Source organism: Gadus macrocephalus, chromosome 6 (assembly GCF_031168955.1).
Source record: "Gadus macrocephalus chromosome 6, ASM3116895v1".
Lineage (NCBI taxonomy): Eukaryota > Metazoa > Chordata > Actinopteri > Gadiformes > Gadidae > Gadus > Gadus macrocephalus.
This window is the reverse complement of record NC_082387.1, coordinates 5,234,181-5,261,918: the sequence shown is the minus strand read 5'-3', so window position 1 is coordinate 5,261,918 and position 27,738 is coordinate 5,234,181. Positions and strand designations below refer to the sequence as shown.

Genomic DNA, 27,738 nt, shown 5'->3' with positions numbered 1-27,738 from the left:
TGCACCAGAATACAGGAAATCAAATCGACCAAATTCAAAATTTTCTGGGGGGATACCACCGGACCCCCATCTATTACTGCGCCCCCCAACACTTTTGATCACCAGTCGTCACTGAGCGGAGGAGTCAACTAAAACCGTCAACAGTGGATGATGTGTTTTTTTGCACAGCAATCTAAAGCACTGCGCCAAACACCAGATAGTGCTTCTAATTTTCCTTCGGATGCAGGTCGGGCGTCGATATCAATTTATAGAGGGTCTGGTCGGATGCGCAATGTAATTCGCGCTACTGTCGGAACACGGGTCAGATGCGGTTTTAAGTATTGCGGGTATGGGAGGGTGCGGGATTGCAAAATAAGACCCGTGCATGACTCTGAATAGCACTGGCCCACTAGCTGAAGGTTGGAAGTACGAGTAAATAGTTAGCTTGCTTATTGTTCAAATGCATGTAGCAGGTTGTCCAATCTTTCTCCTTCTCATAGACGTTTACGTGCTCGATAATCTCTATGACCCTCCCCCTCCACACTAACAGTGGCCATTCCCCATCCTTCTCACACTCATTGGCCTGCTACATATTCCGGATTTACTGACGCGCCCCTTCCACGTTTAACGTGTCAAACTAAATAAATGAAAAAGGGCAAATTAACTGGTCACACATGCGCGACCAGATGTAAAATTCAGTCGCACACTCTCAAATTGTAGTCTCAAAATGCCTCATTTGGTCGCAGTCTGGAGCCCTGATGAGTGACAACAGAAAACGGCCCCCAAAAATGTCTTCCCCTGTTGTACTTTTCCCCTTCTCTCGGTCTTCGAAGTTTTTTTACTAGTCTTTGTTTGTACTTTAGATGTGTTTAATATTGTTCAATTTATCGTTTTAGACATTTTGTTTTGTGTGGAAGCGGGAGCTTAATTTCCAATTTGTCTTTCTGTTACAAAGGCATGTGCTTTCTGAAAGCCAATGCGTCTTTCCTGTGTCTGTTCCATACGTAGTATATAAAATGGATGTAGCATCCGGGCAGACCTCAGTTATTCCAACTGCATCCAATTCTCTTGACTTATGAGCGTTGCCATCTTGTCATAATTTGACTCCTAACCAAAAAAGGGCATTTATATGACGTCGGGGGGAGGGAGATACGCCCATCTAGGTGACGGCAGGGCTGTACGCTTACTTTTTTAAATGGTAGCACTGGTGCTAGCAAGCGAAAAAATTCAGTAGCACAAAAATAATTTTGGTAGCACGTATACTACAGTCAAAAAAATAAAAATACTATATGAACAGAATAGGACGTATATACAAAAGTAACACTATATGAACAAATTTAACAACAGTAAAGTGACAATGAACATATGAAATAGTAAAGTGACTATGAGAGCCTCTTTTAAAACATCAGCAGCCAGAAGTGGTGAACACATTCAACAAAATTAAGTAATTATTACAAATTGAACAAACACTTATTTATTAACCTCGGATGTCCTTTCCCCTACCTCGAGGCAATATTTACAAAACATAGACTTTTTGGATTGGTCGTAGACCAGCCAATTGAACGTTTTTAACCACTGGGGGTTAAACCTGTACGTTTTCCCGTTGGCCGAGTCGGAGTCATGGGTGGAGTCGGCTTCGTCCGAAGGTGCCGGTTCCGTGCTTGTGGTCGCCGAGTCAATCTCTTCCATACGTGGATTCTTTTTACAAGTTTCCATCTTTATTTGATGAAGAAGAACTTCCGAATACAGGGAAATACCTTTTCATTTTTCTGTTTAGCTTAAAAAGTGAATTTCCCGCGACCGTTACAAAGTCTCTTCCTCAACGTGTGAATGTTCAGGAAATGTAGTTTTTTAGTAGTCGAGCGGAACTGGCGAGCCTATAACTCAAAATACATTTCCCAACATTCAACGCTCCCATCATGCTCCCACATACTCGCGCTTAGTGGTGCCATTGAAAGCCGTACAGAAAGACGTATTTTTTTCCGGCACGGGTCCTTCTCACCCTTTCGCACCGGTGCGAGTGGACTTGTATTTATCTTCGCACGCTAAATATTTCAATAGCAAATGCGATCAAAACTGTCGCACTGTACAGCCCTGTGACGTACACCGAATTAGCTCGTAGCTCATTAGTTTTTAAACGATCGGTTGGTACATTTGCCCGCAGATCAAGGCATCTTGGCACCGGAATGAACGTAGTCGAGGTCAAGATGACAGAGATGGCATGCTAATCCTGAAAACTAGCCTCCGAGGCGAGGTGAGGGTCAGCGGCTAGCTGTCACTCAAGAGACTGGGCCCCTAATATTAATACATTTAACCTCCAATAAAATAAAAACTAGCCTGCTAAAAAGAAAATTCACCCCCCTCAGTGTTTTCATGGAGATATGAACTAAACATCATTGTATGTAAGGGATAACGTATAGAACGCCGGTCATTATCAGGAAAATAGGGGCGAAGCAAGATTCGGTTCGCCCTGTCGGGGCTTATTTTCGGAAATAAATGATAGCGATATCCCCTGTCAGTGAATGCTATATCACATCATGAGGTGGCTGTTCTCAATTCACAACACGCATCCATCCAATCTAATCAGGCATTCTGACCAAAACTCATGCACTCCCCACCATAATAATTAAAGAATTCAAGCAAAGCAAGAATGACCAAAAGTCACTTTGTGTCAACAAGAGACTGACTCCACCGACTCCACTATCGTCATCCCCAATATACCAAACACTGTACGAACGCAAACCGTGGTTAAGTTATGTTACTTGGTGGCTATGGCTAAAATCAAAATCATTGCTGTGTTGCAGGGTTTATTTTCCAACGAATTTCTGCAATTTGCTTGTTGGTAATTAAGATTTAAACTGTTATTTATTGTATTTAATGTTGTTAGGTATCACAAAAAGGAATGTTATGCGAAAAAGTAGGTACTATTTTAGCAGTTTGCTATTGATCCCAACGTGACGTCATCGCCGAATTGCGTTAGAAAAAACCTGTTACGGCCACAAACGCCCAAAACTGGACTTTTAACACTATTTGGAGACAATTTATAAATTATACACATATTTTGAGTGCTTTATGTACCCATTAATCAAAACTCCCGGTTAACCTGCATGTAGGCAAGAGCCGACCACTTGACTGCCAAAAAAACAAAATACCTCGCCATAGCACCAGCTAATCTTAAGCAAAAAGATTGTGTCTTACCTTTATTTATGTGGCAGTGGTCTCATCCCGTGGTGTAGCCTACCATATCCACTTCCACATCCAAAAGTTATCGAAGTTTTCTGAAAACTAGTAGGTACTGTAAATCGTAGGTTCAGTAAATCGACGACTCGGGAGACCCTGTCGGAGCGCATGCGCATCCAATGTTTAATTATCTATCGACGCGACGGCAAGGGCTGTGATTGGTCCCCTAACAAAATAATTTCCGGAGTCACTTTTACTTCGAAGATTCGAGGGGTCTCAGAAAGTCAGATTACGGATTATTGACACCTGCACTGCACACCGTTCGACGCACACTGATCGAGCCCCCTCCCCCTAAAAGAAAACTCTTCGGATCTCCGCGAACCACACAGGTCACCAAAATGTATGATAAAAAAGCGACTCGCGCCAAAAAGCGCGCTGTTTGCATGTCTGAAACATATTGACTAGAATGGTTCTTTGGACCAGGCTGTAAATAGGTTAATAAGACTGTGAAAACGGCCTGTTTAACAAGTGAGTCAACGAAGAATTGCTCACTTTTGGTACCACCTTGTAGTGGCCACCCGGTGCTACTGCAATGTTTGTCACTTCCGCATTGGATGCTGGTAGAACTCGCTGTGGTTGGGGCTTGGTCTGTACTCGTCCCAGAGAGATTTGTCTCCCATGGGCAAGTCTTTTTCAGGGGGCTTTATAAGAAAACGTAGTATGCCTGCGCTAACTGAAGTTGTTGGTTTACTTTGAGACAAGCCTTTGCACCCAGGATAGTGGTCTGAATCATTTTATCCTTTGTGGTGTGCATCTGTATGTGTGTCTCAAACTTATGTGTGCTATTCCCTCGTTTGATTCTGTGTCGATGGTGTAACCCAATATAGCAAATATAGCTGATATAACAATCATTAATGCAAATATATTATGGCCAGCCATTTAGAGGAAGACCATGTCCATCGTAGCACCACACCCATGATACTCCATTGATTAAGTATCTGTTCCCCAGTACTGAGCTGTTATACGAGTGCTTTGTATGTTGGCTCAGTTGCTGATCCAGGGTCGTCATGGATGTACTGATGACTTACCAATTATCACTTCTCCCAGCGGAACTAGTGACATATTCACATACACCCGCTCCCAGTCTCCCTCTCATCTTCTTCCCGACACGTATACATTCCACTGAAGAAGGATCTTGATTGTGTGTGTGTGTGTGTGTGTGTGTGTGTGTGTGTGTGTGTGTGTGTGTGTGTGTGTGTGTGTGTGTGTGTGTGTGTGTGTGTGTGTGTGTGTGTGTGTGTGTGTGTGTGTGTGTGTGTGTGTGTGTGGGGGGGGTGCCAGCCATGGGCCCTCGGGTGGATTGTTTCCTGTTGGGAATGCGATCCCAGCGTTCCCATCTGGATCCGCTTGACTCTGGATATTGGGAACCATACAGACAGCTGACGCTACACTGATTATCAAGAGTTGGCAACAAATCCACGCCCTTGGCCTCCAGTTGTGTAGCAGCGGTTTGCTACGTAACCTTTGAGTTCAAGAGGGGGAGATAAAAGGGTGAGACACAGCAGTTACTGCAGACCGCAGAGGTTATTCAGCAGGACACAGTCCTCCATATCTATGTTTAGGAAGCATGTTCTGTACAGCATTTATTCGCTTTTAATATGGAACAAAAATAGGGGTAAACTGGTGTGGTGGCTTTTAGCTTTGATCCATTCCAACAAAAGGAGCAAACCTGATACCTTCCTCTAACGTGTTGGTGGCTCCTGCTGTCTGCTATCAAGGACCAGGCTGTATTCCCCGGAGTCCGTATAGGGGGGAGGCACTGCAGCTTTTAGACCATCCATCTAAAAGCATTAGTGAGTTTTTATCTAATCTACCTCAACCCACACCCCTATCACCCACCCTTGCTCATTTTGTCCACGTGCGGACGCATATGTGAGGAGAGGCTTTATAATGGCATGTAAAAGGTTCGGGGAGGGGGGATGAGAGTTTGTGGGACACCGAGGAGGGTTGGATATTCGGATGGGTATATATCCAACCCCCTGGGTAAAAAAAAATAAAGTCAGACCACCTGTGACGAGACATGTTGATTGATGGTACATATCATGCATTATGAATAAAGAGTGAGTCGTTCTGCTGCATACCCTTCATACTAACTGTCCATTTTTGAAGTGTTTGTCCTCTGGGTTTAGTTGCTTCTGCAACTTCTTGGATGCCCCTGTGTGAAATGTACTTTTCCAAGAGCTAAGATGGTGAGTTTGGGGAGCCTTAGGTTGCCTATGACAGTCAGGGTGAGACTTCTCTGTTTTCCTTCCTCCCCCTGTCCCTGCCTGATGAGGTTTGCAGGCTGCGTGTCGGCCTCTCACGGGACCCCTGTGAGTGTGTGTTTGTGTCTTTGTGTACAGTAGCCCTGTTCTGGGTCAGTGATTTACTGGAAGGAACGGCAGCCACTCTGGCTGGCTGTGTCCCTTAGGCTCTCCTGACTGCTGACACACACACGCAGACTATTCCTAAAAGCTGTGTTCAGAGCAGGGAGGCTCTGTTTTTGTGATTTCCCATGGTGCCTTTCAAGGATGCCAGGGATTTATAGGTGTATATCCACTCAAGATAATTATCACTCTGTTTGCCTCAAACAATCGTCTATGGTGGGGGACAGATCTCTCTCTCTCTCTCTCTCTCTCTCTCTCTCTCTCTCTCTCTCTCTCTCTCTCTCTCTCTCTCTCTCTCTCTCTCTCTCTCTCTCTCTCTCTCTCTCTCTCTCTCTCTCTCTCTCTCTCTCTCTCTCTCTCTCCCCCCCCCCCCCCCCCCCCCCCCCCCTTGCTGTTCTCTGGTATCACTTCTATTCTCTGCTGTTGCAGCACAATCACTCAGGACTCTATCTTGTCAATCAAACTTGAAACAAGCACACTGTACAACCTCTATTTACCCAGAGAGATTTGGTTACAATGGTTTTTCCTTTCTTCTCTTTTTTTTTTATTCCGTTATCTTGTGGGATGCTAGGTGAGGTGAAATCATTTTTTTCTCTCCATCACACACCTTTTCTTTCTCTTCTCTTCTCCTATAACACAAACAACCTTGTGTTAACCCTCTACAACCCCACCTACACACCCACTTCTTCTCGAACACATCGTACACATACACCTCTTAGCCTGTCATGTAACAAGTCCATTGATGGCAGCTTGAACACAAGGTGAGAGACAGGGGCCTAGACTTCTGCTTTGTCACCCTGTAACTGATCGCAGACGACACACTCTTTGCCCACTAAGAGCCTCTCTCCAGTGCATAATGGCTCTTTTGGTTGGGCAGGCGAGAGACAAAGGGACTGGGAGAGAAACGCTAGCCCTGCGTGCACAGACCCAAGTTTCTACCTGTGTCAGGAGATACTCTGGTGGTTAGGTTTTTCAACTCCAGGAGCAGTGAATGTCAGCTAAAGGCCGTGGGATAGGTGAGGGCGGTGGCAAATACAGGAGGGACGGCAGTAGGTTTTAAGAGTTTATATCAGTTATTCTCAGCTGGAGGCTAGTGACCCGTAAGTGGGTTGTGAGGGCATAATGAAGGGGTTGCAGAGCCTGCTCAAGCTTCATCTTTAAAAGAAGCCCATGAATTACTAATATTTCAATAGAAATGAATCTTTCACTGGCTTACTATTGCTTTGCGTGAATACATTTGAACATTTGAATGACTAATGAGACGTGTGGGTCCTGCAGGCTGGACCAGTGAATAACTACTGATCTAAATGGAGGCAGAATGGGAGGAGAAAGGCCTGTGGAAGACTTTAGAGGGGAGCGTGAGTTGGAGCTGCTCTACTGTGTAATAGAGGGTAAACTCAGGAAAACATAAAGGGGAGGATAACAAATGCAACCCACCAGGAGTGAGAGCCTGTGAGCCTCCAATTGCGTTGGGGGAAAATGGTGGACAATATAACATTCTTCTAATTAGTGCGAATCCTGTAGCATTCACACTCTAGATATTGAAATCTTTATTAGTGTGAATGCTGTAGCATTCACACTCTAGATATTGAAATCTTTATTTTTCTTATTCTTATTCTTCTTCCGCTTGTTTTTCGGTCTTCAACTCCTCCGCCATACTTTCAGCTACAGAAACCATTCAACTATCAAAACGTTCAGCTCTGTAACGACATGATGGCTATTGTTCTGTGTTTTCAACTCTTTCAACTTTTTTAACTATTCAGCTTTTTCCTAATTTTTTTGACATGGGAGTCAATGTCAATTTCGTCTGGTACTTCAACTGTTTAAGTGAGGGAAACGTAACTTACGTAACTCAATCGATTTTCAACCGTTTATCTTCTTTCAAACCATTTACCAAATCTACACATTGGTATCTTCAATACTATCCCAACGGAATTTCGATAGCATTTATACTTTTTTCAGAATCACAGTTTAGTTTGAAACCGGCATAGTTCTCAGTGGTTTCGGTTGACACACACACACACATTAGCTCCGCCATTCTCTTAAAGAGACACACACACACGCAATGGCTCCGCCATTCTCTTAAAGAGACACGCACACACGCAATGTCTGTCATTCTCTCAAGACACACACATACACACACTCACAACTTTATTCCAATTCGATTTTAACATTTTGAACTCAAATATCAAATATCTCACTTGATTAAAGCTATTCAACATTTCTACTACTACTACTACTATTAATCCTACCATTACTACTACTCCTACCAATACTTCTACTACCATTACTACTACTCCTACAAATACAACTACTACAATTAATGCTACTACTTCAGCTACTACCTACTACTTCAGCTACTACTACTACTTCAGCTACTACCTACTAATTCAGCTACTACCTACTAATTCAGCTACTACTTTCAGATTCTTCAGTTCAATTCATTTTATATTTCTTCATTTTCAGCAATGCTTTGCGCTTTTCATTCAGCCGTCAGCATTCACACGCGTTTTCTGCAGGATATGCAATTTCTAGTTAAAGTGTGTTTTTTATACCTAATTGTGTTGCTTTTCCTTAATAATCATGTCTGTATTGCCTATTGGGGCATATGTCTTACTTTAACCCTAGTGTGTTTCACAAGTGCTGTCCCATGCGGTGGGTGGTTTTTGTTATGCTTGTTTTACTTACGCCGTCGAATCTTGCTGTAACTAAGACTTCCAATGCGGGCAGGGTTCATAATCCGTTCTCTTCTGTAGCTATTCCTGTTAAATATCTGAATCTAAAATAAACACGGCATGGGCTCATTCTGTTCTTCAGTTCAGGGATCTCAAGTGTTCAGTGGTGTCATTATTGTTAACCACCGAACCGTCCTCTGCATGTTTTGGGAGAGATTCTAGTTTTTGACTGGTTTATTGTTGGGGCAACGTGGACTGGGGTCTTGAAGCATGCGCCGTTCTTTCCAGGTTTGGTGCCTATTAAGGGCATGGTCTGAAAGCTCTGAATGAGGTCCAGAGTTAACAGATTCAGGTTGCTAGATTTGGAATGTGCTCCTTCAAGAAACAAGACGCTTAGTCACTGTTGACAGAACATTCTTGTATGCTTTTGTCTCTGTGTCCGATTTTTGTTTGTGTATAATACGCAGAGACACAGGCTTCTAGTCCAATGTAAGCAAATATATACGCTGGCAGGACACCAGTCTAGAATATATCCAGATCTTTCTCTCGCACGCACGCACGCACGCACACACCACATCTCCCTCCCTGCTGGGTGTGCTTTCCACATGCCCTTTTCCAAATAAACAGCATTTTCCCCAGGCTTCCTGTAAAACACAGATCAAAGAAGGTGCATGCACACACACATGTAGCATGATTTACATGTTTAATTAATGTCCAAGCTAAACATTTGTTTTTTATTTTGTACTGGTAGATGTGGTGGTGATAGCACCATCCCCTCGCACAGTCAACAGCTGTCACTATAAATAATTTGCTTACCATTTGGTTACCAGTTCATCTACCCAAATTCCGAAGAGTGTTGGTCACTCTTTTGACCTTTTATTACCCGTCATGGGTGCAGGTGGATGCCTTAGCAACCCCCTGAAGCTCCAGGATGTTCTCTGAAAGCTTGAGATTGCTTTGATGTTACTTTGGGAACAGAACGTATAATTCATTAGTGGAGGGCTTTTCCTCTGATGAAACTAAAGCCAGACAGTTGTGCAACAGCACAACTGTCTGGCTTTAGTTTCCTTATCAAAACTCTCTATTAAGTTCAGCTTGGTGCTGAGAAGCTGCCTTCCGAGGGTCTTTACCACACTCTCATTCTCCCAGGGAAAGTGGGCTGACCTTTGCCAACCCTGGTAAGATAAACAAATCCAGCTGATGAAAAATCAACTGTCTTATCAATGTAGACTTTTGAACTAACATTACCAGTCTCTACGTGCTGTATGAGAGTAATGTGTGCACCCTTCACTATCTGTGTCAATCTGTTTATTGCTCCATGAAGAGCCAGCAGCTGCAAGTCATCACTTTTTCATGCGTCTACCTCAGCCTAAACAAGTTCTTCCCTTCTTTGTCCTCCTGGTTGGTCATCTTTGAGGAGAGGAAGATGTGAACAGCCTGGAAGGAGCTACGTCTTGCTTCAATACAGGTCTGCTCTTGGAGATCATCAGGGTGTAACTTGTTCTTTGTGTTTGCCCAACACGCCATCACTCCAAAGACGCTTCTCCGCTTACAGAGCAGTGACTGAAGATACAAACGGATTAGGGGGGGGTGGGAGAGATACTTTGGTATGTAGTATGTGGTATACCCCTTGTTTTCCTCATGAGCCAGTGGGTAAAGCAACCCTTTTACAGAGTTTAGCTGCACCACCGAGGATATGGAGGATTAAGGAGATGTTATCCAGAACCAAGGTACAATCATGAAGATAAATATCATGCACTACTGCTGATTTGCCTATGGTCAGAGCTGATTTGCCTATGGTTGAGGATAAGCTACATTTCCAGTGCAAGGAGGGAAACGATGTTTCCAGCCTTGTCAATTTGTACTCCAACCTCACCGGCGGTTTGGCTTGGGCAGTTAGAAGGGACAACATGCATGTTAATTAGCATTATTACTGACGGGGCCCCCTTTTACTCACATACGAACACACTTGCATTTCCCCAGTGCTTCTTTCCCTCTGGCACCAGTTATTTTTTCTTGTTTCAATAAACAATTGGAGGATTGGATACAAATCAGCGGGTGTTTGTGTGCGAGACTCAATTTCCTGGTTGTTTGTTTGGAAAGAAAACAAGCCATCTGGCTTTATCAGGATATCGGTTAATAACCCAATGGACCCCCAAATGATTAAACAGCCTTCTTATTACATATACCGTGTCGCCGCTGGCCTTGGTGCCGTGTTCTAGGGCTGACACCGAGTTGTATTCACACTCAACACATAGTGTTGATTTGTCAAATGGTTTAATGAGATAAAGGGTCTAAAAGGCAACGCCACTCAAGGAAGTTTGGTTTCTCTTGTGATTCTGATTGGTTCCGCAAAGCCCTTCTCATATTTTACCTCAGACATTCTGCCATTCTTCATTATTCTGATGTGATCCTCTGCTCTTCATGGAACTGTACCCTTCCGCACAGACCTCTGATCGCCTCCTACTCTAACCAGGATTTCTTTCCCCCCAGTTCCTGGTTCATCCATCCATCTATCTTTTGACTTCAGTTTTTTTTGGGTGATTTACTAACTACTTCTACTCTTTAATTCTTCCTAATTGGTTTCACTACCTCTCTTTGACCCTCACACCTTTGCCCACGCCATTTCTGGCCTTCCGTTATATTATGAGGTTCTGTACTATCTGACTCTCTGTCTGTGATTTGGTTCCTCCCCAGGAGCGGTCCCTGGTGGGTCCTGAGTCTACTTCAGAACTGGCCCGGAGGGTTTTCCAGTCTTTTGATCCAGAAGGTACTTGATAACAAATGCTCGGATACGTGACACTCAGAAACTCTCATGTGCTACGAACAGACCTCTTATAAGAAATAAAATAGGATAAGATAAATTTAGATAAGATGAGCATTCCACAATGACCATCTCACGGAGGAACCAAAAGCAAAGTATTTTAACATAATTTCAATTAAAAGTTCAAATGAACAGTTTTCAACCCATTCATTCCCAAAAGTGAACAATAAGTGCTTCGACTTTAAATGGTCACTCTAACGAACACAAACTTTAAGAAGGCAATATCCTTGCCCTGTTGTATTTTACGCACCCTACTTCTTGTTGGAACAGGTGGCTCCGTAACCGCTACCCACTGTCCGCCTTCTGGACACAGAGCAGGGGAGTTCAGCCTCGCGCCTCTCGTGTGTGTGTGTGTGTGTGTGTGTGTGTGTGTGTGTGTGTGTGTGTGTGTGTGTGTGTGTGTGTGTGTGTGTGTGTGTGTGTGTGTGTGTGTGTGTGTGTGTGTGTGTGTGTGTCGTCTTGGGGTTTAACCAATCCCATATGAATTACCCAAACAACACACAAGGCATGATTGATTTGGAGGTTCTTCGTATAAACTTATTTTGTTTTCCCTGTCTTGGAGTTGATCAAACCAGAGAGTTGAAGTTTACACATGGGGGATAGACATGATGCATTTTTCATTTAGACAGTGCTATACAAAATGACACTATAGATGTTGGATTTATAGAAACAATATGTTTTGAAGTATGTTCGTTCCATAGAGGTAAAACCTTCCAACTGAAAGCATTATTGCCTGTTCCTGCTGCGTTGACAACAAAAATGTAAACAAAGTCTGTTTGCTAAAAAAAAAAAATGAGAGATGTGCGTTTTTCTGTTTTATATATCCCCACATTCCATCACTCTTACTGCACTGAAATCTGTTTAGATTGTTCAGAGATTCACTCTAGCATCCGCTGGTACATTCTGCATGCCATATGTTTTCACTCAAACACACACACACGCGCAAAACATGCCGTCACATGTGTGCGTAGATCCACAAACTAAAACTCATAAACACACATGCATGCTGTCACCAGCCGTGGAGTGGAGGAGCTGGGGAAACATGAGAAAAGAGCCATAAATCTGGCTGTGTGACATACAGTAGAGTCAGCATGGCTCCCTATGTTGTGGACGCAAGGCGCCAGACTCAAAGTCACACACACGCCACTCTGACTCATAGCTCAAGCAGGGTTCCCCGAACACAATTTGGTGACTCTTGCACAAAGTTCCCTGCAGGGTGCCAGTGGTTGTCCGAACAAAAAGTCTGCTTTCTTGCCGGAATTGAACCGACCAAAACACTATTAGTGATCAGCACATTCCTTCACACTATGCCGAAGGATTTACGGATTTGCGTGTCCACAGATGCTAGTGCTTGCATGAGAGCGATAAGATATTTGGTGGGACACATGTTAGTATTTAACATTGGTCCCCTTCAGGTAGACAAATCATCACTGCTGTGGAATGTACGACAGAGGGGGGGCAGGAGAGTACCAGGTAGGTGTGCGTGTTGGTGTGTGTCATGTGGGAGTAGTTTGTGCTGCATGTGTGCAGGGAAGGCTGTCTCCTGCTCTTTACTTTCTGTCTGAGTCAACCCCTGTCCCAACCGTTTGCCCTCTCTCTCTCTCTGTGTCTTTCTCTCTCTAGATAATGGTTTTATCCCGGAGTCTCTGTTGGAGGATGTGATGAAGGCCCTTGACCTTGTCTCAGAAACGGAATAGTAAGTATTTACATACACGTGTGTATCGTTGAGAAATGCCGATTAAGGCCCAATCCAAACGGAACCGACTTTTTTGGTGTTTGGGCCGACCGTCCAGACGGACCCTGGGTTTTCGGTGCCCGAAAACACACTTTTATGAAACCAGATCCAAGGGTGGATAAGTAAAAAACTGACCTATGCGTATTAGGATTCGTGTGGACGTCTGAAACGCAAACGATGACGTCATCGCCCCCCCACCAACTGTGCGACGTTAAAGTTGCGTTGAATTATTATATATATTTTTTGATTTGTATTAATTTTGTAGCTTTTAAGGGGTCCTATTATGCTTTTCCGTTTTTTCCTTCTCCTATTGCACTTCACATATGTTTTTGGGTATATAAATGGTTGGCAAAGTTAAAATACCACAAAATTCCCACAAGGGGGAGTAAGGGTGCACTCGCACTAGGCCATCTGGCCGTGGCCGTGTGGCCGTTTTCACACCTAACCGTGCTCGAATGGCCCCATTGTTCTCTGGCCTGCACTCACACTAGGCCATCTGGCCGTGGCCGTTGGCCGTCGCAGCTGTGGCCTGGCCACGGAAGGCTCTTGTAGATACGTCATCACGTCGTAACACGTCATCACCAAGCGTCCGCTGCATGGACCATAATAAAGTCTGCCGCCAGTCAGAGTTTTAACCACAATGGATAACAACACAGAGAACACACCAACAGTTGAACCGCTTGACGCGATGTTTACCGTTTAATGGGAAAGAAGGCTCGTCGCCTTTTATTATGTCCGTGGTCGTCGCATTGACTATACGTCATCCAGCTCAGGTTGCGTAGCCGTGCGTGTGCGCGTGTCGGCTCATTAGCATCTGTACCGTAGCGGCCCGTGCCGTAGCAGCACACCTCTCCCAAGTGGCCAAATTGGCCCGGCCTGGCCAGAATGGCCACACTCACACTGGCAGATTTGAGCACAGTTAGGTGCTAAAACGGCCACGGCCAGATGGCCTAGTGTGAGTGCACCCTAAATGACTACCGCAAATCACTGTTACCGAGCTGCCTAGAACCAGCTCGTTGGGATTCTCTCCGGGGCTTTCTTTTACTTTCTTTTACGAGCGGTAATCGCACACACAGATATTGTCGCTAGTCCCGTCAGTTAAAAATAGTAATCCACTTGTGAAATCGGTGTTGTAATCAGCAGCATACCAGCTAGGTATCTTAAAAAGTACGTAAAGTTTCAGATGTGCTGTGTGATGATTAGAGCTGTAGCGATGCGTCGATGACGTCGACGCGTCGATGACGTCGACGCGTCGATGACGTCGACGCGTCGATGACGTCGACGCGTCGATGACGTCGACGTGTCGACGTCAAAAATTTGTCGACGTCAAATTTCTCCGTCGACGATTTTCGACTGAGAAATGGACGAAAGTCACAATAAAGGAAAATGTCCGCTCACAAAATCATCAAAGGTATGGAAATACTTCAAGTTATGTCCTAAACGGAAAGGTGTTGTGATTTGCACTCTTTGCCAAATGGAGTTGGCATATCACAAGAGCACGACAGCAATGTTGGAGCACATGTGTGTCGTCAGCGAGTAGGTGGACGAGCGAGGAGAGCGAGCGATAGCGTGCGTGTCAGTCTAGTGAAGTCATGAACGAGTCCGGTTGTGTGTAAGAATAAAATACCCAGCCTGTCAAGAATCGGTGGCCGCTTCATTCCATCATATTCCGACCTATAAGCAGACTCACTGTCGGTCAAAGTGAAGGGTCATGCCCCCGAGAGCGCATCGGACCTGGAGGGAACGTATCACCTGTGCTCCTCGGTCTGGGAGCCGACAGCAGGAAAGATGTAACTAACCATCTCGTAGTTGGAGGCGGAGCGCAAGAGAGTATGCGCACACATTTTTTTCATGTCCCTTTACGGGTTCCGTATTAAATAAAGTATATTATTAAGAATTTTTTGGTATTTATTTGAGATACATTATGTTTTTTATTAATCGAGCAACAGAAAAAAAAAAAAAAACGTCCAATTGGTCATTAGATTAGTCGACTAATCGATAAAATAATCGCCCGATTAATCGTTTGATAAATAATCGTTTGCCCCCAGCCTTAGTGATGATGTGTTGAGGTTGGCTCAGTAAAACGACTGATGCGTTCAAATGTAACATAAAGAAACTGTACATTTATGAGTAATACTGTGTTACTCATGTTTCTGTATTACTAATAGTTGTATAGTGCTCCAATCATTTTAGTTTATATAACTTAAACTACTGATGTCAATATTTATCAAGAATTACATATTTAAGTTAAAATGCAATTATTTATTTCCTAAATATTTTCCTCATCACTAAAAACTAGTGCTGTCAAGCGATTAAAATATGTAATCGCGATTAATCGCATTAATGCCGTAGTTAACTCACGATTAATCGCAAATCTTTTTTCTATGCTAAATATCCCCTTGATTTCTTTGTCCCATTAATTGTTCTCATTTTAATGCTCTTATCAACATGGAGAAGTGCATCGGCTTGCCTTGTGCAAATGTTTTTTTATTGATAACAACATTGGCATATACTGATCAAAACAGGACGATACAAAAAAAAAAGCCTATAGTGCAATTATACGATGAACATACAAACATACTGCCTTGAACATAGCAGTCAGGCTACTGCTTCTTTGTTTTGAGCCAAAGAAAAAAAAGAAATAATAAGACATTGCGTTAATCGCGCGATAAAAAAATTAACGCCGTTAAAATTGGTTTGCGTTAACGCCGTTAATAACGCGTTTAACTGACAGCACTACTAAAAACGCTTCGTATTTCCACCAATTAATAGAAAAGTATCGATAGTGTTATCAATAAAGACTTGGATCGTTAAGGAGTATCGAAAATGGTATCGATATCAATAAATATTAATGATCCCCATCCCTATTCTTAGTAGGATCATATCATGGTCTAAACCAATAAGGGAAAGAGCTTGGTCGGTTCTTTGCCTCTGATTGGCTCTGTTCAATGCTTGTGTTTTTAAAAAAAAATGCGAACGCCCTGAGCGCCAGAGTAACTGAAACGGATAAAGAAAATAAACGTGACAAAAGAGGGGGAAAATTAAGCGAGGTAAAAACATAGAATGCTTTTTCATTCAAAAAAACAGCCTACTATTCCAACCTGACCTACTCCTGAGAGTAGTTATTCAGAGAGTCTGAATTACCCGCACAAGCCCTTTTTATTTGGAAATGTTTTATTTTGCTTAATTTTTTAGTTCAGTGAAAAACTTGAAACACTTTATTTTTATTTTTTTTTATATTGTGCTTCAAATAAAGACAAGCATTTCTCTACACCTGATGCTGCGTTCCAGGGACACTTTTTAGCCCGTAAGTTACAAGCTGGAACTGGGAGTGAATCGGTCTGGTACGAGTTCACGGGTAGTGAGTTGCGGGTTTGTCTGCCGTTCCAGGGCATTTTCACGGGTAGAAGGTTTTGAAAACACGGGTTACGTTATGCCTGGAACGCACCATTATTCTTGTTCAAAAATCATTCACATTATACGAAAGTTATGGAGAGCGATAAAAAGGTGACCTTATGGCGTTAAAGGCGACGCAATGAAAAATTTGGTGCACCTACATTTTGTGCTGGTACACCTAAAAAAAAATAGTTAAGTGCACCAGTGCAACCAACGCCTAAAGTTAGTCTGGAGCCCTGTATCACTATGACTTCACCTAACAAACATGGTACCGTTGGCTGGTGCTACAGCAAACAGGTGAGGAGAATGGGGAGATTGCTCGTTTTCCATTACAAGTGGACTGGTGGTACTGTTGCTTGGTGGTGCAACGGTTCACGGGTTACCCGTGATCCGTACGGATCAACCCTCACGGTTCGGGACGCAGGTGTTCTGCGGATCGGCTGATAAAAAAAAAAAAAAAGTTGTGCGTTCACGTGATCAGCGCATGTTTAAAGGACAATTCCGGTATTAACAACATCATCAAGTATCGTAGCGAAATACAGTTTCTGTTGTGTTTTATTTGGCGTTCCGTAAATCCCATTGAAACGGGAACCGGACATGTTTATGTTTGGTTGTAGTCTTTTCGCTCGGTTCTCCATATCAACAGTAGGGCTAGAACCGAGCGAAAAGACTACAACCAACCCCCATTGCAATGAATCTTCCAACCGAAATCAATGGATTTACAAAGTGCCAAATAAAACACGACAGAAACTGTATTTCGCTACCATACTTGATGGAAAAAAAAAAAGAAGATGAGGATGTCTGCATTGCCTTGGGAGAGTGTAGACTCTAAACTCTCCCCAGGCAATGCAGACATCCTGAATTGTAAATCCAGGGTTAGGGATTATTTACTATCATTTTAAAAAGAAGAAAGAATAATGCCTCAGATTGCAATTTCTTTAAATATTGACTATGCTTAAAGGAAGCAGGATTATTAACAAATTGTTCACTTTATTTAGTTTTTACACATTTGAAGATTTTATTTAAAGTCACATTTGTCTTGTTATCTTTATTGTTGTTGTTGATCCGAAAATTATCCGACCTGTGACTCAGAAACCGTGACACGATCCGAACCGTGAGTTTTGTGATCCGTTGCTATATGGTAGAGATGATCTAAACATGCAACATAGTTTACTAGAAGTTGCTTATAAGGTTTTGTGGTGATAGTGGTAGGCTACTCATCTTCTGAGGATGTGTGTGTGTGTATATATGTATAGATATAAAGATACATGACAGGTGTAGCTTAGCCTAAAGCTCATCAGTTTTACCTTTGGGATTTATCTACAGTGATTTATCTTCTCCACTTCGTTGGGCATAGTGGCACAATTCCCGAAGGTGCACCTAGGTAGTAGAGATGTTATAAGTTATTACGGTGTATTTTGACGGACAAAAGTAGTGAACAATATGCCATGTCGGGACATAAAAAGCTTGTTACGGACGCTTGAATAGCGAGAAGTCTACTAGCCTCAAGCTAAGTCAGAAAAGCTGGGCTAAATACATGATAAATCGCGTGTGTGAATAATAGTATAAACAAAAACTTACCACTTTGAAATGTCCTGGGGGGTATACCACGAACCTCGCTGAACATACCCAGGCTTTCTTGGGAAAACCTGGCTCGACAGAGCCGCAACTCGCAATCAGAGTTAAATGGTACCACGAAGCTCACTTTAGATTCAATTAGTTGAACCAGGTTTTCCGCTTTAGGTTCAATGCGCGTTCACATTAAAGGGGCGTTTCTCGCGTCATTTGACTCACCCTTATGCAAAGTAAATCACGCGAGAGCGGTGTATTTCATCCAAGGCGAGCAGTGTATTATTATGAACTCCTACGAGGAATTCAAAGTTCAAATCACCGCCAAGGGGAACACGGTTGCCCATAATATGGCTAGGGTGGCGTGCTGGCAAAAAATAGCCGACCGTGTTAATTCGTAAGTGAAAAGATTCTGCATGTTGTCTGAAAGATATTATGTATCATCATCCCTTTTACCCCCATATATGTGGGGCCCCATGTTTGCTCCTACGAAACTGGGGCCAAGTCAAAAATAAATATAAAAATATTATTCAATGTGGTAAGTTGTAAGCATCCATTTGAATAATTTCAGGTGAATCTAGCCTATGATTTGGTTTTCCGACTATTGAGGTGATTTTTCTTAACAATTCTCACAGCTATAATATGAATTTGTAGAATAAAAAATGCCTAGGCCTAATTGTGTCACTGACATAGCGGTTATATAAGGGATAATGGACAACACGGCACTTGACTATAGGTTAATGTACGTTGAAAGTGCGGGGCCACCTTCGAACTTGAAACACACACACTGCGCAACACTAGTAGGGGTTGACATTAAGGTTTCAAAAGCACTTGCCCATCGGGCAAGTACAGGTCAGGTTCAACTTGCCCGAATGTGATGTTCACTTGCCCAAATTATAATCAGAATCTTGAACTGGCCTCTTTTTGCCAGGCACGCGGCCTGGTTTTGGGGGGGCTCAGAAAAATCATCCTAGCTCAGACTGAAGCTGAATGTTAGCTTTAAAAAATAAGAAACTTCCCTTTGTTTACTTATTTATCGAGCGTTCACATCGTGCCATGAAGTGATTTCAGTCCACAGCTGCAACCTATTAAAGCTATCGCCAAGTTATATGTAGACCTGCATGATTTCATGCAAATGTATTTAAATGTCAGAGGTAGTAGCAAAGATATGTATTTTTTAACTTTCACGTTTCTTGTAGCTCTAACTGAATAATCACAATCGCGTTTCTAGTAGTGTTGTCAGTCACGATACTGGATTTTCTAACTTTGACACTATACCTGGAAAAATATTGATATTCTATACCATTTTCGATATCAGGGGAAACGTTTTTCTCAGGAAAGAACATACCCAAAGTAAATAGAGTATATCTCCACAACTGCAAGGGCGATAATGTCATCTTTGTGCCAAAAGAAAGATTGTTGTGCAAGTGAAATATTCAATGGGGATGATACTTGGTTAAAGTGAATAAAGCCATGGAACACAGCATAAGTGGAAGATAACATTTCCACCTGAAATAATTATCAGTTGGTCGTTATCATTTGGGAGCGATGTCTTACTCTGAGACACAAATAAAGGTAGATGTCTTACAATTTTGACACTTGACACCTCTATTTAAATTTCAGGGCAAATATATTCGAATGCACCAAGCCAAACACTCGCAAGTAAACATATGGCCACTAGATTGCGCTGAAGAATATGTTTTCTGATTGAAGGCAATTTACCTATTTCCTAAGAAACCTTCTCTTATTCATTGATTGAAAATACCATGTTTAGTTGCAAAATTTGGCCCAGACACTGGGTTATCTGTTTATGGTGGTTTTATTCGACCAGAATCAACTTATCACAAAGGTAATAGGCCTACTTCATTTTTGGTTGTTAAAAGAAAAGGGGACGTTTCTTCTTAAGTTGTTATTTGCGAGTTTTAGTCACAGAATGATATGGTTTGGACTGTTGGAATAAGTGGAGGCTCAGCTTTCATGTAATATATAGTTTGTGAGGGTCCAATTTCGTGAAAAAGATCGCTATTGCTGTGCATGTGCACAGTTATGAAACCCAAAACCTTGTTCTTGCATATGACTTTCCTTGGTAATTTGCCTCAATCCTAAGTACTTCCAAACTGCAATCCTCTATCACTACTCCATTTTCCTTCTACCTAAACCGTTCACGGAGGCGCTGCACTTGCGATGCTAGCTTTGTAGGCTAACCTTTAGCCAACACCTTCGAATCACGGCCAGAGAACGCACTGCGAGTGACAGAAGGCGGGGCTATATTCGCATTGAAGCGAAGCGTGTCTGTTAACTCGCTTTCCGAGAGAAGAGAAGACGGCGCGCTGATCAATTGCAAATACTTATATTTTGTGTTATTTTAAACAAGGTAAACAAGGTTGTTCTGCAGTTTCTAAAAACATTTCAATAAATAGCCTTTATATTAACATCCACCCAAAATCCACTTGCCCGTTCGGACAACCAGAAATCAATCTCAACTTGCCCAAATATGACTTTTGGTTGCCCCGGGCAAGCGGGCAACCGTTAATGTCGAGGCCTGACTAGCCACGTTTACATGGCACATCTGATCCGCATAGATTTCTATGCGGAATAGATCTGTTCCTAAAATGTGATCCCCTACTGTGTACATGGCAGTAACAAAAGTGTCCGTTATGTCTCTCGCGCACACCTGACACATCTCTGGACCGTGGCGACATAACGGACGTCTTATCACTATTTGGCATTGTGAATTTGATTTTAATGAAGGCACAGCAGGAGAGAGCTTTTCTCTGCCTGCTCCTTAAATTAAGACGGAGGACAGCACAGCTACGTCCGATCTTTATATTTACCCCCACCTCCGTCGCAAACAAGAGGAATTTGAATGCGAGTCCGCAGCCAAGACTGGTGGGAGAGAGTGGTCTCTCTAAGTTAAGAAGTATTTTAACGTTCAGCCTGCAAAAGTACTAGTAGTAGCCTACTCATTTACAGTTATCTCGGACGCGCGCGGACACTATGATACGCGAACACGTCATTAATAAACACCCATGTCCCGTCGCTTAGCAACCGGACACGCTTACCGGACTACTTACGAACAAAGACGTGAATCAGGCAATAAATCCACTTTCCTTGACAGCGGTCAAGTTCGGTGTGCATTAAAGTACCAACAGAGCTCAGTGGACCAATTGCGAACTACTGCAGCTACTCTAAGCTAAACCCCAATCTGTTCGGAATAAGTGTATACATGTCGATTAAAACGGACTACACCACCTCTTCTATTCGGCATAGAATTATATGCCGAACAGATAATTGTATTCCGAATGAGGCGTATATATGATCATTTTCTATTCCGCATAGAAATCTATGCGGATCAGATGTGTCCATGTAAACGTGGCTAGTAAGTGCACGGCTTCTTTGTGTAGCATTGACTACATACGGTCCAACAAGGAAGATCAAATAACGAATACCCTCTGATGAGAATCTGTATCTCTCATAAAGAATATCGTCAGACAATGCCAAGGGATCGGTTCTGTCCCGAAAAACCCTCTGTCTCCGGAGAGACGCCTGTACGATAAGTGCGCCGAGGTCCACGGGAACACCCACTAATGATGACGCCATTGTCGGAGGAGGGGCTAGGAAGCTGCGCACGCCGATTTAAGTAGCTGTTTTCCGGCTAGACTAAGCCGAAAAGCTGCTCCCGACCAGGTTTGGTTGCGAGCATAAGTCACCATGGTGATACAGCGACGCTTAAAGAGATCGACTTTCGTGGTACAGCTAACCCAGGCTTTCAGCTCAACATACCTCGCCCCAATATACAGGCCCCTGGTCAATTCTACGACTAACATCGCACTCGTTATTAGCGTCGTCAGCTCCATTATCGCTTTCCGGGTCCGACTCAGGCTCAAATTAGTAAGGTAGCACTGAAGCCATAGTACGACAGAGTGACAGAGTGCCTGAAGAGACGTCAGCACACTGTCAGCACCAAGATTCTAAATGCCTCAAAATTCTAAGCAACAGGGTGTTTCACATGGGGTTTGTAATACTCATAAAAGTAGGAGAAAAGATAATGTGCTAGACAACCCTTTATTGTTGTAAATCAATTCTATGAGGTCAAACAAATTAAATAATAAACATTAAAAAAGGGCATAATAGGGCCCCTTTAAATACAGCCACTTGGTAAATGTACTTACTAACTGTACATTAAAAAGTATTTCTGCTCAATCTAAAAGGTTTAACAACTGCTATCTCCTCCTCAACTGAATGTTTGTATACAGCGCGCAGGCTGGATGTGCGCTGGAAGGCTTCTCCACAAACTTTTTTTTGTGGAGAACCAGCGCCTTGAATATTCACTAGTGTTTCTACAGCTCGATGTGTTTTCGCAATGAGTCCGTCTTTACGGAGATATTCCTGAAACGCATCAAAGTAAAACGGAGGGGAAAAGATTGTTTTCGCCCGTGTGGACGGGGCCTAAGTGTGAGTGTGTGTGTGTGTCACCTGATGTCTGAGGTTCTAGCTGTGGTCATGGCCAGGTCAGCTCCCCTCTGCTCATGTTATATTACCAGGCCACTATAAAAGTAAGAGCAGAAAGAGCCCACTATAAAAAAAGGGAGAGAAGCGAGGGATGAAGAGAAGCCATTTACTCTAGCAAGAATGACACGGAGAGGGAGGAAATGCTTTAAGGCACCGCTTCAAACAGAGTCACGTTCTTGGTAAGCCCCCCCAGTCAGGCAGTAAGCCCCTACGCTGCAGGGCAGGGCCTAGTCTGGTAACTGGACCGCTGATCCGCTAGGCAGACCCCCAGATGGCCAATACATCACAACACCGCCTGGGAGGGAGTCCCCAAGTGCATTTCTCAAGATTAAAGGGTGGTCTGTTGTCAATATCAAGTGATGCTCTGCAATGTTTTTATTGATGGAAAGATTGAAAAAAGAAATCATGAAAGTATGCTTTGCCCGTCCAGAGAATTTGGTCCGAAAATGAGCTACGACTGTTGTATACTTCTTTGTTATTTGGAAACCGTTCCACTGTTGGTGTTAAGGCGCATAACGCGTCGGGTTCTCTGACGTCTCTGGTATTTCCACAACAAGACTCGTAGTGGGGGTTATCTCAGCCATGGTTGAGAAGGGATTGGGGGGAAAGGAACTTTGGCTTTGACTCTGAAGTACATGAACCGCGAGGCACTACCGCCGCGAGGCACGCTGCCTGCTTCCGAAGTGGTGGTGCCTCGCCAGCAGGCAGCGGGGCTCCGGCTGGAGACAATCGCGGGCAACAATCCCTTTCTCCTCCATGTCGTGGTTCAGTCTACTTCAGATTGAGATTCATAATATCATCTCGAGGCGCACACAGCTTTTGGCCGTGATAATATCTATATATGTATATGTATATGTATTAGGGATGGGCAAAATTATTATTTTCCGGGAACTAGTTCTTTCAGTTCAGTTCACTATAACGATTCGTTTATTTGATTCGGTCGTTTTGATTCGTTCGTTACGTTCGTTAAAAAGTTTTTTTATAATATATATATTTTTTTTTAATTGGTCATGGGTCCGGATAGGACCGTCAAGACCGCAGTGCGCCGTTTGGAGATGCCTGCTATATAGTATATCGAACATCCCACCAATATTTATACCACTTGCTTACTCTCTATATTTCATTCATGGTTTTACATTTATAATTTTATTTTACTTTACATTTAATTCTTCATTGTTCAGGCATTACAGAACTTGCATGGTCATAAATAAAAAATACGAACTGCAGTTTAATTTCTTTGTTTATTCTTAAATTGATGTAGAATGGAGCAAAGACTCCTGGGATTGGGAAATGCGTTTATCCAATAAACAGATGGAGGGTTAGGCAGACAGAGAAAGCGCGCATATTCGACGGTACCGCCTTGTCATTGGTTTACCCAGGTGCCATTCCAACACCATTGCTACCTCTCATTGGCTGAATCTTTGAGCACGTTGTAGACTCAATCAATATAAGTCGCGGGGAGACGGAGCTCTGTTCGTTTGTATATTTTATTTTCGTGACCATATGTTTGGTTTATGTTAAAAAAAAAAAAAGAATCAAAGAACCAGTTCTTCTTGTTTTGGGGAACCAGTTCTTGTCGTTCGGGATTCGTTCGTTGTAACGAATCAGTCGCGACCGACACATCCCTAATGTGTGTGTGTGTGTGTGTGTGTGTGTGTGTGTGTGTGTGTGTGTGTGTGTGTGTGTGTGTGTGTGTGTGTGTGTGTGTGTGTGTGTGTGTGTGTGTGTGTGTGTGTGTGTGTGTGTGTGTGTGTGTGTGTGTGTGAGCTCAAGGACTGTAACGCAAGTGTTGTACACTTCTTTGTTATTTGGATAACCGTTCTGCTGTTGGTGTTATGCCGCATAACACGTCAGGTTCTCTTACGTCTCTGGGATTTCCACAACAAGACTCGGAGTGGGGGTAATCTCAGCCATGGTTGAGAAAGAATTGGGGGGAAAGGAACTTTGGTTTTGATTCCCTGAAGTACATGAACCGTGACAAGGAGGAGAAAGAGATTGTTGCCCGTAATTGTCTCCTGCCGGAGCCCCGCTGTTCGCCGCCCGCGGCCGCGAGGCTCCAACGCTGCAAGGCACACTGCCCGCTTCAGAGGCGGTGGTGCCTCATCAGCGGGCAGCGGGGCTCCGGCGGGAGACGATCCCTTCCTCCTCCATGTCTCGTTTCAGTCTACTTCAGATTGATGTGGAAGTGGAAGAACCAGAGACGTGGGAGAACCCGACGCAGTCGTTTGAGATTCATAATATCTTCTGGAAGCGCACACAGATTTTGGCCTTATATATTATGATATAGATATCTATGTATAATATGATATTATTTTGATATAGAGCTCCAGGACTCCTGCCAGAGTATCCGGGGTGTTTTTATATTTACAAAACATGGCCAAAGGCTGTGTGCGCCTCGCCAGTGCGATACATCCACTGTAAACAGAGCGCATGGTACTGTGTAGTGATGGGTCGTTCGCGACCGAATCAGTTTGAATGAACGAATCTGTAACAAGAACGAACCGAACTGATTCTTCTCTCTCGTTCGTCTCGTTCGATCTCAGACTCGACCCAGACCCACTAGTCGCTGACTCACTGTTCGTTCACTGACTGAGTGGTGAAGAGGCTTAGTGAATGAGCGTACGATAATACAATTCAATTTCAGTGAAATGGTAAATGCATGCTGTCTTCGTACTTTCTGTGTCATGCCAGATTAATCAAATATTTGAATGTCTCCACCCGAGACCCCCCCCATCGTTGCTAAATCAAGTCTATTATCCTACTGATATGTTAAACATCCAATAATCAACTACACCCCCCCCCCCCCTATCCCGCTGCGTTTGGTCAAAGTTGTAATGTTGTGTTGATTGATGACCGACTATCACGATCGTTCGAGAATGACAACGAGGAAGGAGCTGAGTCTGACTAACCCGGGGATTCCACCGGACGCGTTACGGCAGCGTTACGGCTGCGGCACGGAACGGCTGCGACTCTTCCCTGCTTGCATTTCCACCGGGCGCGTTACGGCAGCGCAACGTGCGTTGCGAGCCAGCCGTATTCACGCGAGATCACGAGATCACGCGATAATTCCTAAACCTAATGTACTCAACTTCCACTCCCAAAACGACTGCAATTAAATGCCACGCTTTGACCTTCCGGCCATTGCCCTTATGAAAATGATGATTTGATACATAAATGACGTTGGGATAGGCTACATGAGCTGAGTATTGTGTTTTATTTTGAAAATTGACCGGATGCTCTGGCTTTTACTTTTTCACTTCCTGCCCTGATCGATCTGCTCTGTTGAAATTGACGCGGTTCAGCAACGGCTTGCGGCAAAAATAGAAATGCTACGGAATGATAGCGCTGCGGCACGGCGAGCCGCTCCTGGGACGTTGCTGAGACGTTCCGCAGCCGCACCCGGTGGAAATGGTCTCATTGATTAGAGTGGAACCTATCTGCTGCGGTGACTGCGGCCAAGACGTGCCGCAGCCGTAACGTTGCCGTAACGCGTCCGGTGGAATCAGGCCTTTACTCGGCTGAGAACCGTGCATTCCATGATTCGATTCACCGCTACCGGAAACTCGACTGAACCAACCAACCAACCAACGATTCTGAACGAATCTCCTTGGTGAACTGACCGACGCGAACTGAATCTAGGAAAAATATAGCTGCAAGCGGTGATTAACGGTGTCCGAGCAAAATGAAAAGTCAAGAACACACTAATGGAAGATGTATAAATATGAAATATAATTATGAAGGAAAGATGTTGATGTTCCCCTTAATGCCATACTGTGCCTCGGCTTTCAGATGACTGGGCTGCAGAGCATTGGCCGAATGTCATGTTCAGCATGTTCATAATTGTCTAATCGGGATTCGAACTCTCAAACTAAGGATCACCAGTACAAGGCATTATCCCATTGAGCCACTGACGAACCTGAAATGTAGCCTCATTCACATGGTGGAAATGTATATTGATAAGCACACAACATCCAGAAAACTCCAAGCAAACATTTCTCAAATGAATTAAGAGCTTTCTTAAAAGCTAATACCTGAAAAATCTTTGAAATTCTAGGGAAATTAAACATTTGTTGTCAAGAACACTAATGGAAGAAATATTAATAAGACAGAGTTCATTATGGATGAAAAATGGTTTACGAAGAAGTTCCCCTTAATGTCACACTGTCTTGGCAGTCAGATTCTTGGAAAAGAATGAGCCGGAATGTTGATTGCCTAATGAATTTCAGGTGCTGTTCAATGTTGTGTTTTTTTAAATGAGTGGAAATGACAAAATGTCATGTTCAGCTTGTTCATAATGCTCTAAACGGGATTCGAACACTCAACCTAAGGATCAGCAGTACAAGGCATTATCCCATTGAGCCACTGACATTCCTGAACTGCATGAAGCCTCATTCACGTGGTGAAAATGTCTATTGATAAGCACACAACTTCAAGAGAACTCCAAGCACACATTTCACAAGAAAATGAAGGGCTTTCTTAAAAGAGTACCGATCTGAAAATTTGCACTGTTAATGGTATTCACCTAATGATAATGATGCCATATGCAATAACAAAATGGTCACATAGGCAAAATGGGTTGAGACTGTGGACGTTTGGCTTTTCTATGAAATTGTGGGAAAAGTAAACATTTTTGGAGCAGAAGACCGGGGCGAAAAAGATGCATCTGATTTTAGAGATTAATATGATGAAAGAATTTTGAGTCCAGGTCTATCTCGTAAGGAGAAATAAGGCTAGTTCATAATTTTTTTAAATAGCGTCATCTTTGGGTGCATTATCACCATTTAGGTTTATTAGTACTGGGGGGTATTGGTATCCACCTAACAATACAGTTAATATTTTATATTATTTTTATAAAATAACAAAATGGTCATATAAGAAAAATGGGCTAAATGCTCCAACTCTATTGGCCAATATTTCTCAAATGGAACTAAGTAAAACAAATTCTGTTCAATGATTTTTGTGAAGCTTGGTCAAAAGATTTTATGTGGTGATTTTGGTGAATTTTTGATTATTTTTGTAGCCTGTGAATCTTTTTATCATGTTTAGCTTTAATATGAAATTGTGGGAAAAGTTTAAAATTTTAGGGTTTTATAAATGCGTCTGATTCTAGGGATTAATATTCTGAAAGAATTTTTAGGCCAGTGCTGTGTTCCAATATCCATACTTCCATGTGTACACTGTACTCACTCAGTGCGCTTATTTTCAGATTTCAGCGTTGTTCCAAATCTAATATTGCGTGGTGCACTAACCGGAAATTACGATCACGACTGCCGCCGCAGCTCCTCACCCGCAATAAACATCCCGCTTTGAACGGTGAACTCTTTACGCCTAGCATATATAAAAAGATATAAAACCTACAAAAAAACTCAATTAATGCAGGCTATGGGGAAAATGCGAAGACTTTGGCTCAGCCTGGCTCCGCCCTCTTCCGCTACATAGCTA

At 43.2% G+C, this 27,738-nt stretch overlaps 1 protein-coding gene across 2 annotated transcripts in view; it reads left to right on the top strand.

Moving 5' to 3' along the window:
* mindy3 (MINDY lysine 48 deubiquitinase 3) overlaps nucleotides 1-27,738 on the top strand; it is a 54,042-nt gene that overhangs the window by 6,000 nt on the left and 20,304 nt on the right. The window contains exons 12-13 of one of the 2 annotated variants that reach the window (XM_060053655.1): nucleotides 10,958-11,030; nucleotides 12,708-12,780. In XM_060053655.1, the coding sequence (XP_059909638.1) occupies nucleotides 10,958-11,030; nucleotides 12,708-12,780 (146 nt within the window). Of the gene's footprint in view, nucleotides 1-10,957; nucleotides 11,031-11,354; nucleotides 11,833-12,707; nucleotides 12,781-27,738 lie in introns of those variants that run through there. The other variant, XM_060053656.1, reaches the window with a different exon arrangement.